Source organism: Talaromyces marneffei, chromosome 1 (genome assembly GCF_009556855.1).
Source record: "Talaromyces marneffei chromosome 1, complete sequence".
In the NCBI taxonomy this organism is placed as follows: Eukaryota; Fungi; Ascomycota; class Eurotiomycetes; order Eurotiales; family Trichocomaceae; genus Talaromyces; species Talaromyces marneffei.
In genome coordinates, this window is record NC_072348.1 from 5,865,450 (window position 1) to 5,879,757 (window position 14,308).

General features: G+C 47.7%; 6 protein-coding genes and 1 pseudogene across 7 annotated transcripts; 5 read left to right on the top strand and 2 right to left on the bottom strand.

Moving 5' to 3' along the window:
* Positions 1–311: 311 nt before the first annotated feature.
* On the top strand, positions 312–1,794 carry EYB26_002154 (uncharacterized protein; the record flags this gene model as incomplete). The annotated part of the gene is made up of 3 exons (XM_054261461.1): positions 312–572; positions 630–838; positions 894–1,794. The coding sequence occupies 3 exons, from the start codon at positions 312–314 to the stop codon at positions 1,792–1,794; spliced, it is 1,371 nt and encodes a 456-aa protein (XP_054117436.1).
* Positions 1,795–3,023: 1,229 nt separating this feature from the next.
* Positions 3,024–3,654, top strand: EYB26_002155 (uncharacterized protein; the record flags this gene model as incomplete). Its single annotated transcript, XM_054261462.1, has 3 exons — positions 3,024–3,082; positions 3,170–3,210; positions 3,272–3,654. The coding sequence occupies 3 exons, from the start codon at positions 3,024–3,026 to the stop codon at positions 3,652–3,654; spliced, it is 483 nt and encodes a 160-aa protein (XP_054117437.1).
* A 505-nt stretch (positions 3,655–4,159) lies between these two features.
* EYB26_002156 lies at positions 4,160–4,248 on the bottom strand (annotated as a pseudogene). Its single transcript has one exon. The product of its transcript is annotated as a tRNA-OTHER (tRNA).
* A 234-nt stretch (positions 4,249–4,482) lies between these two features.
* On the top strand, positions 4,483–5,044 carry EYB26_002157 (uncharacterized protein; the record flags this gene model as incomplete). Its single annotated transcript, XM_054261463.1, has 3 exons — positions 4,483–4,572; positions 4,648–4,710; positions 4,805–5,044. 3 exons carry the CDS (start codon positions 4,483–4,485, stop codon positions 5,042–5,044), a joined length of 393 nt encoding a protein of 130 aa, XP_054117438.1.
* A 358-nt stretch (positions 5,045–5,402) lies between these two features.
* Positions 5,403–6,350, bottom strand: EYB26_002158 (uncharacterized protein; the record flags this gene model as incomplete). Its single annotated transcript, XM_054261464.1, has 3 exons — positions 5,403–5,738; positions 5,790–5,993; positions 6,045–6,350. 3 exons carry the CDS (start codon positions 6,348–6,350, stop codon positions 5,403–5,405), a joined length of 846 nt encoding a protein of 281 aa, XP_054117439.1.
* Positions 6,351–7,506: 1,156 nt separating this feature from the next.
* Positions 7,507–9,571, top strand: EYB26_002159 (uncharacterized protein; the record flags this gene model as incomplete). The annotated part of the gene is made up of 7 exons (XM_054261465.1): positions 7,507–7,520; positions 7,579–7,775; positions 7,831–8,047; positions 8,108–8,872; positions 8,940–9,148; positions 9,195–9,446; positions 9,507–9,571. 7 exons carry the CDS (start codon positions 7,507–7,509, stop codon positions 9,569–9,571), a joined length of 1,719 nt encoding a protein of 572 aa, XP_054117440.1.
* A 1,236-nt stretch (positions 9,572–10,807) lies between these two features.
* On the top strand, positions 10,808–13,897 carry EYB26_002160 (uncharacterized protein; the record flags this gene model as incomplete). Its single annotated transcript, XM_054261466.1, has 1 exon — positions 10,808–13,897. The coding sequence occupies one exon, from the start codon at positions 10,808–10,810 to the stop codon at positions 13,895–13,897; it is 3,090 nt and encodes a 1,029-aa protein (XP_054117441.1).
* Between the last annotated feature and the right edge of the window lie 411 nt (positions 13,898–14,308).

Sequence of the window (14,308 nt, forward strand, 5' to 3'; positions counted from 1 at the left end):
CAGAAAGGCATGGGTTAATGCGACGGCGCTTATAGGAAGAGTCTCATTGGTTGGACTATATGAATATTAGGCTATCAGCCACTTGGTTTCATACCTGCATGATCTATCTGGAATCCATACCAGGGCTGTGCAGAAAAATGCTTTATTTGAATCAAGCTAACGCCGATCATGCTTGTCTTCATACCAAAAATAGAGAAATGCGCAGCTACGTCGTACTGTACTGACTAGGCAGGCAGCCTCATATAACAACCATAAATATGGCACTCCTCCTCTCATCCTCTCTACCCCAAGGGCTTATATAGTATACGCCGATGGCTTCCACGAATACATCACTGGATAGATGGGTCTCCGAACCCGATGGCCGCGGAACATGGAGTATCCTCTCAACCTGCCTGCTGACCATATCCCTATGCTGCTGGTCTTCGGTCTATCCCAACATTCCCTCAAGATCAGACGGCGAATTCAGACAATTCTTGTATAAGTTCTATCTCTTGTCTATTGGGATTCTGGGGCCGGAGATTCTCCTGTTTATTGCGTTGGGACAATGGACTTCTGCTAGGGCTGCAGTCAAAGTGTGTATCCCCTTCCTATCCGGGATGTTTGAGGATATCTAGGACTAAGGGGAAGAGAAATTCCATGCAGCAGGATATACGAACTGGACAAAGACGCATGCCTTCTTTGCAGATATGGGTGGATTCCTGCTTGACACTCCGGATTGTCCATTATTTCCTATTGATAGTGAGCAGTTGCTTCATCTCGTCCGAGATGGGTATCTTGTCTATCCGGAGTTGGATGTAGAGGATATATCAGACAAAAGTAAATCAGATCGGTTTACCAGGTAATCTCTATACCGACCTCCCTCATCATGGATTACCACTGACGGGGTAGTCTAGTTTCCTCGCCATAATCCAAGCCATCTGGTTCTCCATCAACTGCTTCGGCCGCGTAGCCAGCCATCTGTTCATCACCACCCTCGAACTGACCACCTTATCGTTCATAATCATTTTCCTTATTACCTCGTACTGCTGGTACCACAAACCCAAAGACGTCTCTCGCGCCATCATCCTCACCACCACAACTCCCATCAAAGATATACGTGCCCGATACCATCCCCATCCAGACCAAGAGTGGTACCAGACTCCCCTCGACTTCCTATCTCGCAACGAATGGTTCGCCAGTCGTCTGTGGCGGTACTACGTGCAGATTCTGCATTACCTACACATTCCAATCTTCCGTCGCCCAGCCTGTCGGCCGTATGATCGATTTCCGTCTGACAATTTCCTATATGTCGATAAGTTAGCGGAAATTCTTGCGACGCCGATTATTGTTGCATATAGCTGCACGTTCATGTTTGCGTGGAAATCTGAATTCCCAACACCGACGGAGCAGTTGCTCTGGCGTATTGCGGCGGTATATCTCGTCTGTTTTGGCACTGCCGGTATGTGCGTTTGTTGGCATGCGCATTATTTTATCGTCCCGAAATTATCGGCTCAGAACAAGGACGAATATCTACTATCCGAGCACGACGCAGAACTTCAACCCCGAGATAGAGCTCCTCCTCTAGCGAGGAAAGGGCGATTACATCGCCTGGCCTGGCGACTACGAAACATCCATCCAGACCGAGACCCAGACCTAGACGTTCCACTGAAAGTACTCATCCCGAATATCCTGATATGTAGTTCGTACTCTGTGTTTCGAGCGATTATTCTGGTGGAGGATTTTATTGGGTTGAGACAGCTGCCGGAGAGTGCGTTTGAGACGGTGAGCTGGTCGACGTATATTCCTCACTGGTGATACATCCAATTACTGCACTGGCAGACAGTGGGTAGATGATGTGTATCGAGCACAGATCAACTGTTCTTGGGGTTGAATATGACCTCCAATCAGCCGGCCTAGATTGAGGTTCGTTGGATGGCTCCAGGAGACCCACGGAACCATTCTTTACTCGAATACCTATATAGTATGGTTTCGCGACGTCATTTCTCGAATAATGGGAAACTTCATCTTCAACGGGATCATGAAGGGAATGAATTATGGTAGAATGAATGAACCGCATAGAATAGAATAATGAGCTAGACCTCGAGCGCTGTCAGAGGATGTCTCAGCAAGCGCCGGAGAAGCTACATCCGGCCAATGATGTCATACAGCCCGACCAAGCACCGATCAATGTGATGTATATACATCTTCGTACAAACTCTACTCCGAAGGCCAGAGGGTCAAAGATCACCCACATGACTCTGCCAGACTCATCGCCATCCGACGTGACGCGTCTCTGGGTCTTGACTTTGCGCCAGATTGTACTTGTACGTAGGTCTTATGACTCGGTTTCATCGTGAGGAAGAAGGGGGCCCCCTCTCCCCCTCGTTGTAGGTATTGATACATTGGTTTGCGATAGTTTGCGACATATCGATATCGATTCAACCCAAGCCCACCATCTAACTGGCCAACCCCCAACGGGGTAAGGAACCCAACCGACATAAATACGGAGCCGTGCATTAAGCCCGGTTTAATCCTCAACCAAAGGAGGAACGATGCAGTAGCGATTGTCCGACGCGGAGGTAGCCGGCAGACTGATTGACGGGTTCGTTCATAGTACGTACTAAAAAGAAACAACAGGAGGGTAATCTGACAACGGCTGAGCATCCATGTCACAAAATGTGAAGAATAATTCCCGTGCCACTGACGCCATTGCTCACATCTCTCCATAAGAGGTGATGTCCGGTGGGTGGAAGGATTGTCGAGTGTTGTCCAATAAGGAAATACCAAGGTAAGGCAGTGCACTCTTCTCGATTTGACTTTTCCACCTGGCCACCAAAGAGAAAAAGATGGAGGGCGAGGAGGATTCGTTTGGTCAGTGGCTCATCGGGTATTGATTTCACGTATTTTAGCCGCTTTGACTAGCCGGTAATGGGGTCCATTACCACCCCCGTACCGTATCGATAAGATGATCAATCGATCTATGGAGGTCATCTATTCTTAGTAAACAAGGTTTCTATAGGAATGTCCTCTCCTCTTTGGTGTCGATGATCCTTTTGAACCTTGTCCTTCGTATCTGGGTTATGGCATTTCAGTCTCTTCAGATGTGAGTTGATTAAAATCGTACTATGTGATTGCGATTACTAGCATTCGTTACAACCAACTATATATAACCCCTGTCGCTCGACTTCAGCAACTATATATACTCCGCTCATTTAACTACCTCACAACCAAGTATGTATGCCCTCTTACACCTCGATATCAGGGAGGACGAAACATACTAATCCGTGAATAGAGATGGCACCCTCCAAATTCATCGAAATCCTAGACAACACAACCAACCCCATCGCCCAACAACACCAAATGTCCGACTCGGACGTCAAACTCGAAGACGTCCTCGCAGATCAAGAAGCTACCATCCAACAACACCAAAGATCTCGCTCCTCAACACAGTCATCATCATCACGGAAGAGTCATGAATATACCAATACCAGCAGCAACCACAACAACAACAGCAACAACCCGCGGCTGTCGATGAGTCGTGATGCGGTAGTAGTTGATTCGCAGAGCTCTTCCTCATCAGCCTCATCGTCACCATCATCATCATCGACAACATCGCCGGCGCCGAAGGTGAAGAGGCTGAGGAGGTTTACGTTAACCGGCGGTTTTGGACGGTAATCCGTCCATCTGTTTTACGGTTGGCGGTGGATTGCCAGGATGAGCCACCATGAACCAGCAGACTACATGCTGGCATGGATGGCCATGAACATCAGCCACTTTATGACTCTTGATAATCAACCGGCCCCCCCAAAAAAACAAAAGCAAAATGCTGCGACTTTTCGGTTTCTGCTTCGTACTTGTTAAACAAGACTGTATACTTTCGACTTGACGACATAGCGATCCTTTTTCTTTTTCTTGTTTTTCCCTGTCATGGCATGTTAGATACCCACTCCTTTTTATTCCTGCGTCCCGACTTGATATTTTCGAAAAAGAGATTGACCAATCCTCGAAAACACAGAATGGATTTACTCTGTATATACTCCGATGAAAGCTCCCAAATTGAGAAATGATAAATCGGCTTTCCAACATTTTGCTCACCATCTCCTTTGTAATTCCAATAGATCCCACCAATATTCAAGAGCTGTGTGACCAATGTCCAAAAATTGGCAAAAAAAAAAGAGAGTGTTCCCCCGACGCGGAGTCGATCCGCGGACCTTCTGATAGCAAGAAACATTACAGTCAGACGTGATAAACCAACTACACCATCAGGGGCTTTGTTGGGAAAAAAATCCAGAATATTTGATACATATGTGTAGAAAAAGGATTCCGATTAAGAGTTTATCGCTCAACCATCCCCTCACATATCAAGTAGAGCTTAGCTGCCTTCAATTATTTTGAGCATGTACACAAACACGAACCACAATTAAACGCCATCACGCAATCCAGAACTCCCCACTCCCAACGAAACCACCCCGAAAGACAAGAGAAAAGAGAAAAACAGCAAGAATGTCCGCGTTTGCCTCTACATCCTCAAACACCAACCCAAGGTCTGAATTCGAATCACAACGCTCCGAACTCGTGCGCGAAATCGCTCTTGTAGGTTTCTCCCCCCCTCTTCCCCTCCATATCATTCCCTTCAAAATGCTAATACGAGTTTGATTTAATAAATAGGGCATGGAATCAGTCCTCCAATATATTAACCGTCTTAATCGGAATTTGGAGAGTATCATTGCTGTACGGTTCCCCCCCCCCCCTCCGCTTTTCATCCATCCCGATACAGGGTTGAGTGATGAGTGCTGATATACATTTTTCCTCTTCTGGACGTTAGGTCGGCAATGAATTTTCCTCTGTCGAAGCGCTGTGGAGTCAATTTGAGAATGTCATGGGGAGTGAAGAAAACCAACAACAACAGCAACAACAACAACAGGAGCAGAAAAATAGAGGTGAGGGAGAGGTGGAAGGCGCTGAAGATGAGGATGATGATGTGGAGGTTAAGCGGGAGGAGGATGACGGGGTGGAGGAGGGATACAGAAGGAATGATGATATAGACGATGGGCATAGACGATAGTCGATCGGGGGTTTCGGTCTGGTTGTTTTGTTTGGAGTTAAAGTGATACCCATTTACGAATACATATTATTCACGAGTCGTTTACTGCGAAGCTTATTTGAAGATATTTTTATTCAAAGCTAACAGCAAGAAACAAAAAAAACAGACCGACAGTCCGTGCCAACGCCTACTCCATGCATGCTCCGTGCCTCATGGGCCGATGAAAATAACAAGAAAAAGCAGGAAAAAAAATACAGAGAATAAAGTCCAAGAGACGACAATAAAACAGAGCGAGAAAAAAGCAATCCCACCAAATTGGGATGGAATGGAGTAAAGGACAATCGAAGGCATCCAGGCGATCGATCTGAAAGAAAAAAGGTTACAAAATCTTGCAAGTACGCTTCTTTACTTTGCGACCAGTAACACCCCGTTTACTACTGGGACCAGGCCCATAGTATCCCTGCTCTTCAACCCCGACAACGGTGTTGACGGCAAGCTCAAACACTTCGTCGACACCAGTCATTTCTTTGCTGCTGCACTCGATGTAAGCGGCTCCCATGCGCTGTGCGACGGCTTGGCCTTGTTCTGGAGTGACTGGGGTGAGACCTTGAGTCTTGAGGAGCTCGATGCATGTGCGTTTGTTGCGGAGGTCGGACTTGAGACCAACGAGGATGAGGGGTGTTGTTGGGCAGAAATGGAGGACTTCTGGGTACCACTTCGCATTGTTAGCGTGTCTCTTATCTTGGTCGTCGAAAGGCAAACTCACCTTGTCCATGACGTTCTCTAATGAGTTGGGACAGTCGATTGCAAAGCAAACAAACAAGAGGTCAGTCTCTGGATATGAGAGAGGACGCAAGCGATCGTATTCTTCCTGGCCAGCGGTATCCCAGAGCGCGAGTTCGACGGTCTTGCCTGTATGGCCATGTGTAGTCTGCGTGATATAATTTTCAAAAACTGTAGGAACGTATCTCTAATATCAAATATTAGTATGCGTCAGCAGCAGAGAAGAGGGAAAACGCACCTCTGGAAAATATCCTTGCGAATAACTAATCAACAAACAAGTCTTGCCGCATCCTCCATCGCCCACCACAACAAACTTCTTCGAATAGGCAGGCGGCTGGGTGATGTTGGTAGCTTGCGACATTCTTCCTGATGACATGCTGGTGTTGGTGCTGGCTGTTGCACTGCTGCCGTTGCTGACCCGGATGCTCTGGCTACGGACGTGCGTTCCTCGGGGAGTCGCTGTTGGGGAAGGTGTTTTTTCGCTGTGAGTATAAACTGAGTGCCGTCTGCCAGGGGCATAGTTGTGGTCGTACACAGTGGCCATGCTGCGCAACAATAAGAGTGGGTATCACAGATTGTTGTAGGTATTGTATGCTTCTCAATGAATCTGTGAACAGATAGACAAGACTTAATCACTGCAGCAGATAAGATGACCTTGAGGAATGTGAAGAAATGTAGTAAGGTAAAAGAAAAGTAGAAGAGGAAGAGGGAGAGGACGAAGGGGTTTGGGTTTGTTTCTTTCCTGCAGATAGCCAGATAGTCAACTCTAAATGCGCCCACACTCTGACTGCCAACTCATACCCTTGGTACAAATAAGTCAAAGGCTTGTCGCAAGGCAGATGGACGATCTATCGACCCGCTCAATTCGATCAAGCTGATTGATTGAGTTTACGATGTATTATTGCGTCGATGGGGTTGAGGTGAAACAGGCACAGGTTGTGTTTATAGGGCAGATTGCCATGGCAACGCCGCGGGATACGACAGCCGCTGCGCTCATCGATGGACTGAGCGTTACGACAGCTGGATGTGGCTACTGGCCTGTCCATGGTTTTCTGGTCAATCATCCGAGTCTCGGTCTTTCGAAACGGTCCCAGAGGGCATCGTGGCTCCACGGTGGGTGGTATTATGTAGTACAAGGTAACTAACTGATAGCCTATGTACAGAGTACCTCAGTCCGGAGTACTCTGTAGTGTAGCAACCACAATGTTTTGCATTTCATCTTACCCCGCTGTGGATTTGTGCCTGGACGGCCTGTTAGCAAGAAATAGTACTATAGAGTACGTAAGGACGGTGTGCTTGGTCTACGCCCTATGATAGTTGGCGAACGACTCTGTACACAGTACTATGTATGTCTGCTTCGTAACTAGATTGACCACCCAAACATAGTGTTACTTCTTTGCCTCCATCAACCAAGTTTGCTTCTCAAATTCATCTGGCTGTTTGAAGATAGCCGGTGGTCAGAGCAGAGAATACTCTGCAAGACAATAGCCGAGACTGTAGATATATATACGTACTAGGTACAGAGAACACTCGTACTCCGTAGAACAATAGAACACTTAAACTGCTGGAAGGATCGTGCTGACGGACGGCAGGTGCGAAACGACCCACCGCAATTACAGCCGCAGCCAATCGCTGTCCAGGGACACTCCGCGCTCCTCTCCTAAGGCCTGAGCGTCGTGAGCGATCAATTAGTTTACACCATGGAGGATAGACAGTAAGCGACATCTCCAAACGCTCAACACTGTTCGGTCGGCCTCATCATCTGCTATTAGGGAACAACTATCCTTGAAGTCGTCGCCAGGACTTACTTGGTCATTATTGGCTTGGTTATCATTGGCATGTGCTGATGGTCAAGGCGAATGGAGCACGTCACACTCGACACTCGATAAACGGCGCACGCAATTGCTTCGCACAATGGACAAGAAACCGAACGGAGGGACTGATGCTGGGCTGAGGAGTTTGAATCACTGTATGTTTTGATCTTCTGCGCTCTAATTACCTGCTACAGCGACCAACGTGACCAGATCAGAATAGTCTTCCGAAATGGCGGTACTATCCCCGACAAAAAATCCTACCCGTGGTGCGATTCGAGACACCCTATCTAGCTTGGTTTCAGGACAAGGTGCGCTCGCCTATGCTTGATTCATACTTTGCATTCACTGCAAATCTCGGCACTCATACGTTCTTTACCGTCTTTCTACCGGTACTGTTCTGGTGTGGATATCCAAGTTTGGGTCGCGGGTAGGTTTTAGCCTCTCCTACAATACTTTGAGACATGTGATTTTCTGATGCCTGTCCCAGAATGGTCAATGTTTTGGCTGCGGGCGTCTTCTTTAGTGGCTTCCTCAAAGACTTGCTCTGTCTGCCTCGTCCTCTGTCTCCCCCGCTTCAGCGAATTACCATGTCTGGGTCGGCCGCATTAGAATATGGGTTTCCCTCGACGCATTCCACAAACGCAGTCTCCGTTGCAATTTATTTGCTGTCGCTTTTATGGTCGGATACGACATTGAGTCCTCCCGTCAAATTTGCATCTCAGGCAGCTCTTTATACCTACGCCGTGTCTATCATCATCGGCCGTCTATATTGTGGAATGCATGGTTTCCTCGACGTGATTATCGGCAGTGGGTTAGGAGCTTTGATTGCATGGTTTCAGATCGTATATGGACCAGCGTGGGACGCCTGGATTGTCGGTGCGTCAGGAAAGGAAGTAGTGCTTTTGATCTTGGTCGTGCTCGTCTTGATCAGAATACACCCCGAGCCGGCGGACGACTGCCCATGCTTTGACGACAGTGTTTCTTTTGCTGCTGTCTTTATCGGTTGTCATGTGGCAGCCTGGGACTTATCCAAATCAACTATTGGCTCGGCGGAGCTCACTCCGGACACCATTCCGTACCGACTAGATATAGGCTGGTTTAAGACTATTATGCGCTTTGTCATCGGTGTCCTTATCATCTTTGCATGGAGGGAGTTTACAAAGCCTTTACTGTTGCGTGTATTGCCTCCAGTCTTTCGCGGCCTCGAGAAGGCTGGTCTTTTACTTCCTCGCCGGTTCTTCACTCGTGCCTCGTATGTCCTCTTATTCTTCCCTTGTCTTTCCTTATTTTTCCTTGGAGGTAATGACTGACCATATCAGTGAGTACGGAAAAGTACCAGGACATCTCAAAGATGACGAGGTCATACCGAATTTCTCAGACATTCCTTCCATTCTCACATCAATTCGACATCCCCGCCGAAGAGCTATTTCTATTGGGCCCCAATCCGAGGCCGATGCATATGAGACATTGGCGTATAGAGAAAAAAGACGACGCGAGAGCATCTCCGACAATGCACATGGCATTCCTGGTAGGTTTCCTGACCTATTTGTCCAAACTAATTCTAATCAGCCCAGGTGAACAAGGTACTACCACCAAACGCTCGGCATCCAAGTTGGAGAAGTACGAGTCGCAAATGGGAACTGTCAACCCTAGACAAAGTTCCAATGCCTCAGCCCATGTGCAAACAGGCCTTATATCCTCGGGGGTCTATGAGATAGCCAACGGTGCCACTTCCACGGAAGACGAGGAACAAATGTTTTCGATGATCAAGAAGCCTCGTGTCCGGTATGATGTAGAGGTGGTAACGAGATTAATCGTGTATATGGGTAAGATTCATTCTTCATTAAGGCGGCTCAAATGAAAATGATATGACTAACTTCTCTAAGGCATTGGCGTGATCGTGGTCGATGTTATGGGGTATGTGTTTGATATTGTGGGTCTGGCACCCTGAGGCCATGAACGCAAGGTGATGACCAATCTTTTCTTTTATTTCAACCCGCCCTTTTATCTTCGAAATAATTTATTACTGGACATAGTTCATTTCTGCATTGTCTATACCTTGTTTACACTAATGATTTCTCAACTCGCACCTGCCCACTGGTAGGTTGCTTTTATGTGTTTGGTACGAAGTCTTACTCTGATTATGGTCCTGTATTTTAGTAGATAGAGATGAATACATTTCAACTACAGACCTCTCACTATAATTGTAATTCTCTATAAACTTCAACTGTTGTCGCGCTTTATCGTATCGACGTATCCCCATCTTATCGATAACGCGAGCCGCATCACGTGCAGGAGCTAGCGCGGGAGCTTAGACGCGATAGAAGCTGTCCATCAGAGTAAGAAGCTTCATTTCCACCCACGCTATCATCCACCACCTTTGCGCCTCGCTCTCTCCACCCTTATTGACCGCCACAATCTCGCTTATTTGCTTCTCACTATGACAACAAATTCTCGGCCAATCATCAGAGCTAAAAAGAAAGGACCCGCGGCTATTTTATATCGTCCTAGTCCCAATTGATCTCCACTGACCTACAAACGGAATTGACGGCCTTTACCGTACGTCTTTCCTGATTCCCTCTCTCGTTGTCCCGCGATCGTGTTTGCAAACGCTTGAGGTTGAGCTCACTACCCCTCCTCTCTTCCTCTGATTGTTTGTTCACTTTTTCCTCACTCGAAAGTTTCCACACCTTCAACCTCCTCCTTCACCCACTCTCAACAAACTCCCAGTTTCTTCAGACAGACTCATCGCATTGCGTGCAATTTCTGAGCTAGCTAGCAAATCAGAAAGATTCGACGCCTGAAGGCAATTTCTCTCATCTCAACTTTACAAAAATCACTTGGCTGTTTATTGCCCACGAACGTCTTTATCGTACGACGCGTCCAAACTTCGCTCTCATCCTTCTCTTCCCAACCAAACTTCCAAACCGAGAACCTCGTCTCATTTCCACGTCGATCACGAATCGTCCTCCTTTCTCCGATACTTGCTTTCGCCGTTCTCCGTCATTTGGTATGGACATTCGTCTTTCTTTCACGCGGTTCGAAAGCGATATTTGGAAACAAGATCTTCTTTCACAGCTTGCTAGAGATCATTAGCACAGCTCCTTTGAAATTCTTTCTTACAATTTGCTCCAACTCCCTACTGAAAATCTGACACAACGTCCATTTCCTGAAGAAAATTAAGAAAATGGAGGGCGATTCCGATATCCAGATGGTGGACGCACCTGAGGCTTCGCCTCGCTCTTTAGGAGCTTTTCTCTCAGGCTCGCAAGAAACTTACCCTACACCAATTTATGTTTCCTATCTGGAAAAGTACAGCAGAGTGAATGAACCTGCGTCTGCCAGTCTTCGACCACCCTGTATACACTCGAACACTTACAAGCCTATTCGCGAAATGTTGCCACACATTCCTTCACAACTGGCAAAGAGTCGATCCTCAACCATTACAGCACCTGTGACTCGAGGGCCGAACTACTTCAACACTCCAAAGGGCTCAATGATAAGCTTTAGAAATTCACGGACTCGAGCAGTCCGTTATTTGGGGGAGCAAAATTCCTCACGGCGTTTTAGCCCATCTGAACTCCGTCGATCGAGATCACAGCAAACAAATTATACTCCTGATCCACTCAAGAAAACTTGGAACTTCGCGAATGACTTTCGTGTGGTAAACAGGGAAGCCCGGCTTGAAAGGGCTCGTGCTGCATTGGAGGCATCTCTCGGTGGAATGTCGAATCGTCCTGGCAAACGTTTTATTACTGATGTCGACGAGTCAGAGTTGGAGCCTAAGCGTCCACGAATTCTCGAAACTCAGGGAACTGCCATGGATCCAACACCAGGGAAGCTTCCAGTACGTATGCCAGGTGCATTCCCAGAATCTCCTGTTCATGCTCCAGTTGAAACTCATCCGCTTTCTTTACCTGCTGCTCAGAATGCTGCGGCCCGGAACAGCCTTGCAATCGATGGACTGAACATCTATGCTCGCATTCGCCGAATCACTGGTGTTGTGAGAGGCGCCCATCGAGCTCTCAAACAGGGTATCAAAGTTAGCGCTCAGTTTGTTACCACAGTTGGGCAACGCATTAGAGCGACTCATGTACCTATTCCGACAGTTATCGTCGAAGAGCACCAGGAGACACAAGAGACTTACGAGAGTGCTACCTCTGCTTCTAGCGATCAGTTGCAGGCTGACCTGACTGCACACACTCAATCTCTTCCCCCTCGTCGCTATGCTGTTCCAGTTGTTGATCCCTCTGCTCAGTTGCAAGCAGAACTTTTTGATCACACTTCGCACATTTCTCCACCCTCCACTATCGTTACTGCACCAACACCTCGTACGATTTCTGCTAACGTGATGGCTCAAGACCAACCTTCTATTCAAGAAGCAACCATGTCGAAACCGAGAGCTACTCTTCTAGAGGCGCAGCCGACAACAAGTGCAACTTCTGTTTCAGAAGTGCAAGCAACACCCACCCTTACATCGCAACCAACCCCTACTATTACAGTTCAACCAACATCGACTTCTTTCGTGGTAGAACCTTTCGTCGATGTCGATGTCGATGAAGACCTGAATGTACGAAGAATGCGGGAACACTTTGACAGACTCAGAGGTGGCCGTCCACGTCCTGAACCCTCTCCATACCGTCAAGCCTACCTGGATCGTTTATTTGAGCGTCCCGCCCCTGTGACTCCTGCTGACACAAGTCTTGATGCAGAGGTCACCAACTCTGAACTCGCTCAGGAACGTGAAGAAGAAATTGAGGATACTCCATCAGTTTCAGAACAAGAGCATCCAACTGATGATGAGCAGGACACCACTCAGGTTGAAGAAATACAGATTGCAGAGGAACAGGCTGAAGAGCAAGATGTTGGAGTGCAAACCGCCGAGGAAAACAATGCCATGGACCCTGCCATTCCTCCAGATGACGATGAAGAATACGATCCAAACGCCTACTATCCGGGTGTGCCACCACTTATGCCCGAAAGACGTTTCATTTTTAATGCAGAATTTCGACGCAAAGCTGCCGCAAAAGCTGAAGCTGAACGTCGAGCTGCGGCTGCTCGAGAAGCAGTCGAAGCTCCAGTGCGAGAGTACGTCGCTGCTTTGGAAGCTTTGGAAGTTGCTAAAGCTAAGCAAGTTCGAGATGCTCTTCGCCCTATCCTTCGGCGACGTCGCGGAGACAATCCAAACCAACCCCAGATAGAAACAATGATACAAGAGACGGTCAATCAGTTGGCGGCCACTACTGTTCACGACGAGGTTCCTGCGACTATTCGTCCGGAACGCCACGTACATTGGCCCGATGAAGATGAAGGAATTAACTTTGGCACTGTGATTTCTGCTTGTGCGTGGTTTCGTACACACTGGCCACCGTCCAAACTTACCCAAGGCCCCGAGCCGAGAGATAGAGCAGGGTATGAGGCATATGAAGATGATATTCGTCGTCGTGAGGAACAGTGGGAGCGTCAACAACAGGAACAAGTTGTACAACGGCGAGAACAAGCTCTTGGTCGTGTTGGAGTCCCCGATGGCCAGTCTGCAGTTAGATCTTTGACACCGGAATGGGAGCAACGCTTGCTATCGGCGATGCGATCCTCACCACGTGAAATTCTAGTCAGAACACCAGACGCGGATCTCACGAAGGAAAAACTACAAACTTGTTGGACACCTTTGGCCTGGCTCAACGATGAGGTAATTAATGGTCACCTCACATACACCGTCGACTATCTCCGCCGTCAAGCTAACAATCTTGGCCGCAATGATGCACCGAGATACCACGCTTTCAACAGCTTTTTCTACAAGAACCTGCGCGATAGCGGTTACCATTCCGTCAGGCGCTGGGCACATCGCGCAAAGATCGGCGGTTCTGCTCTCTTGAACGTCGACACAGTTTTCATTCCGGTTCATGAAGGCGCTCACTGGACTCTACTTGTCGTAAGTCCCAAGATGCGCACTATCGAGTACTTTGACTCCCTCGGAGGAAACGCCGATTCCTTCGTCGAAAACACCAAACGATGGCTTCAAGGCGAACTGGGCGACGCGTACAACGAGTCAGAATGGCTGTTTTTGAACACCGAATCACCCCAACAAGACAACGGGAGCGATTGCGGTGTGTTCTTGCTCACGAGCGCGAAGGCGATTGCCCTTGGCCTTAAGCCAACCGTCTATGGACCCCGGGACATTAACCTCATCCGACGCAAGATAGTCGCCGAGTTAATGAATGGCGGTCTATCAGGGGACTTTGATCCTCGGGGGTCCTCCGGTATTGCACTATTGTGATAGTCGCCGATTAAATGAAAGGCGACTATCGGGATAGCTTGATTTTTCGGGAGTCTTCCCGTGTTATACGGCAAATGATTTTTGTTTTCTTTCCTTTCTAAATCATTGCGAATTTGGGGCGCGCCCCAAACCAGAATCAAATATCTAGCTTTATGTACAAATACAACGACACGACAATCATGCCGGCCATGATTTTTAGACGAACAATAAGCGACTGTGATACCCTCCAACAAATGCGAATGTTTTTGTTTTTCTTGTGCTTAGTTGAAGGTTTTCTTTGTTTATGCCTCCTATAGCATTTGGTTTGGGCGTTTTATGGCATGGATGGGCGATTTGTGCATATTTTATCATGCTACGCGATCGCAATGAATTGACGTCGAGGTTGGGTTCCCGACTCAGTTCATTAGCTGG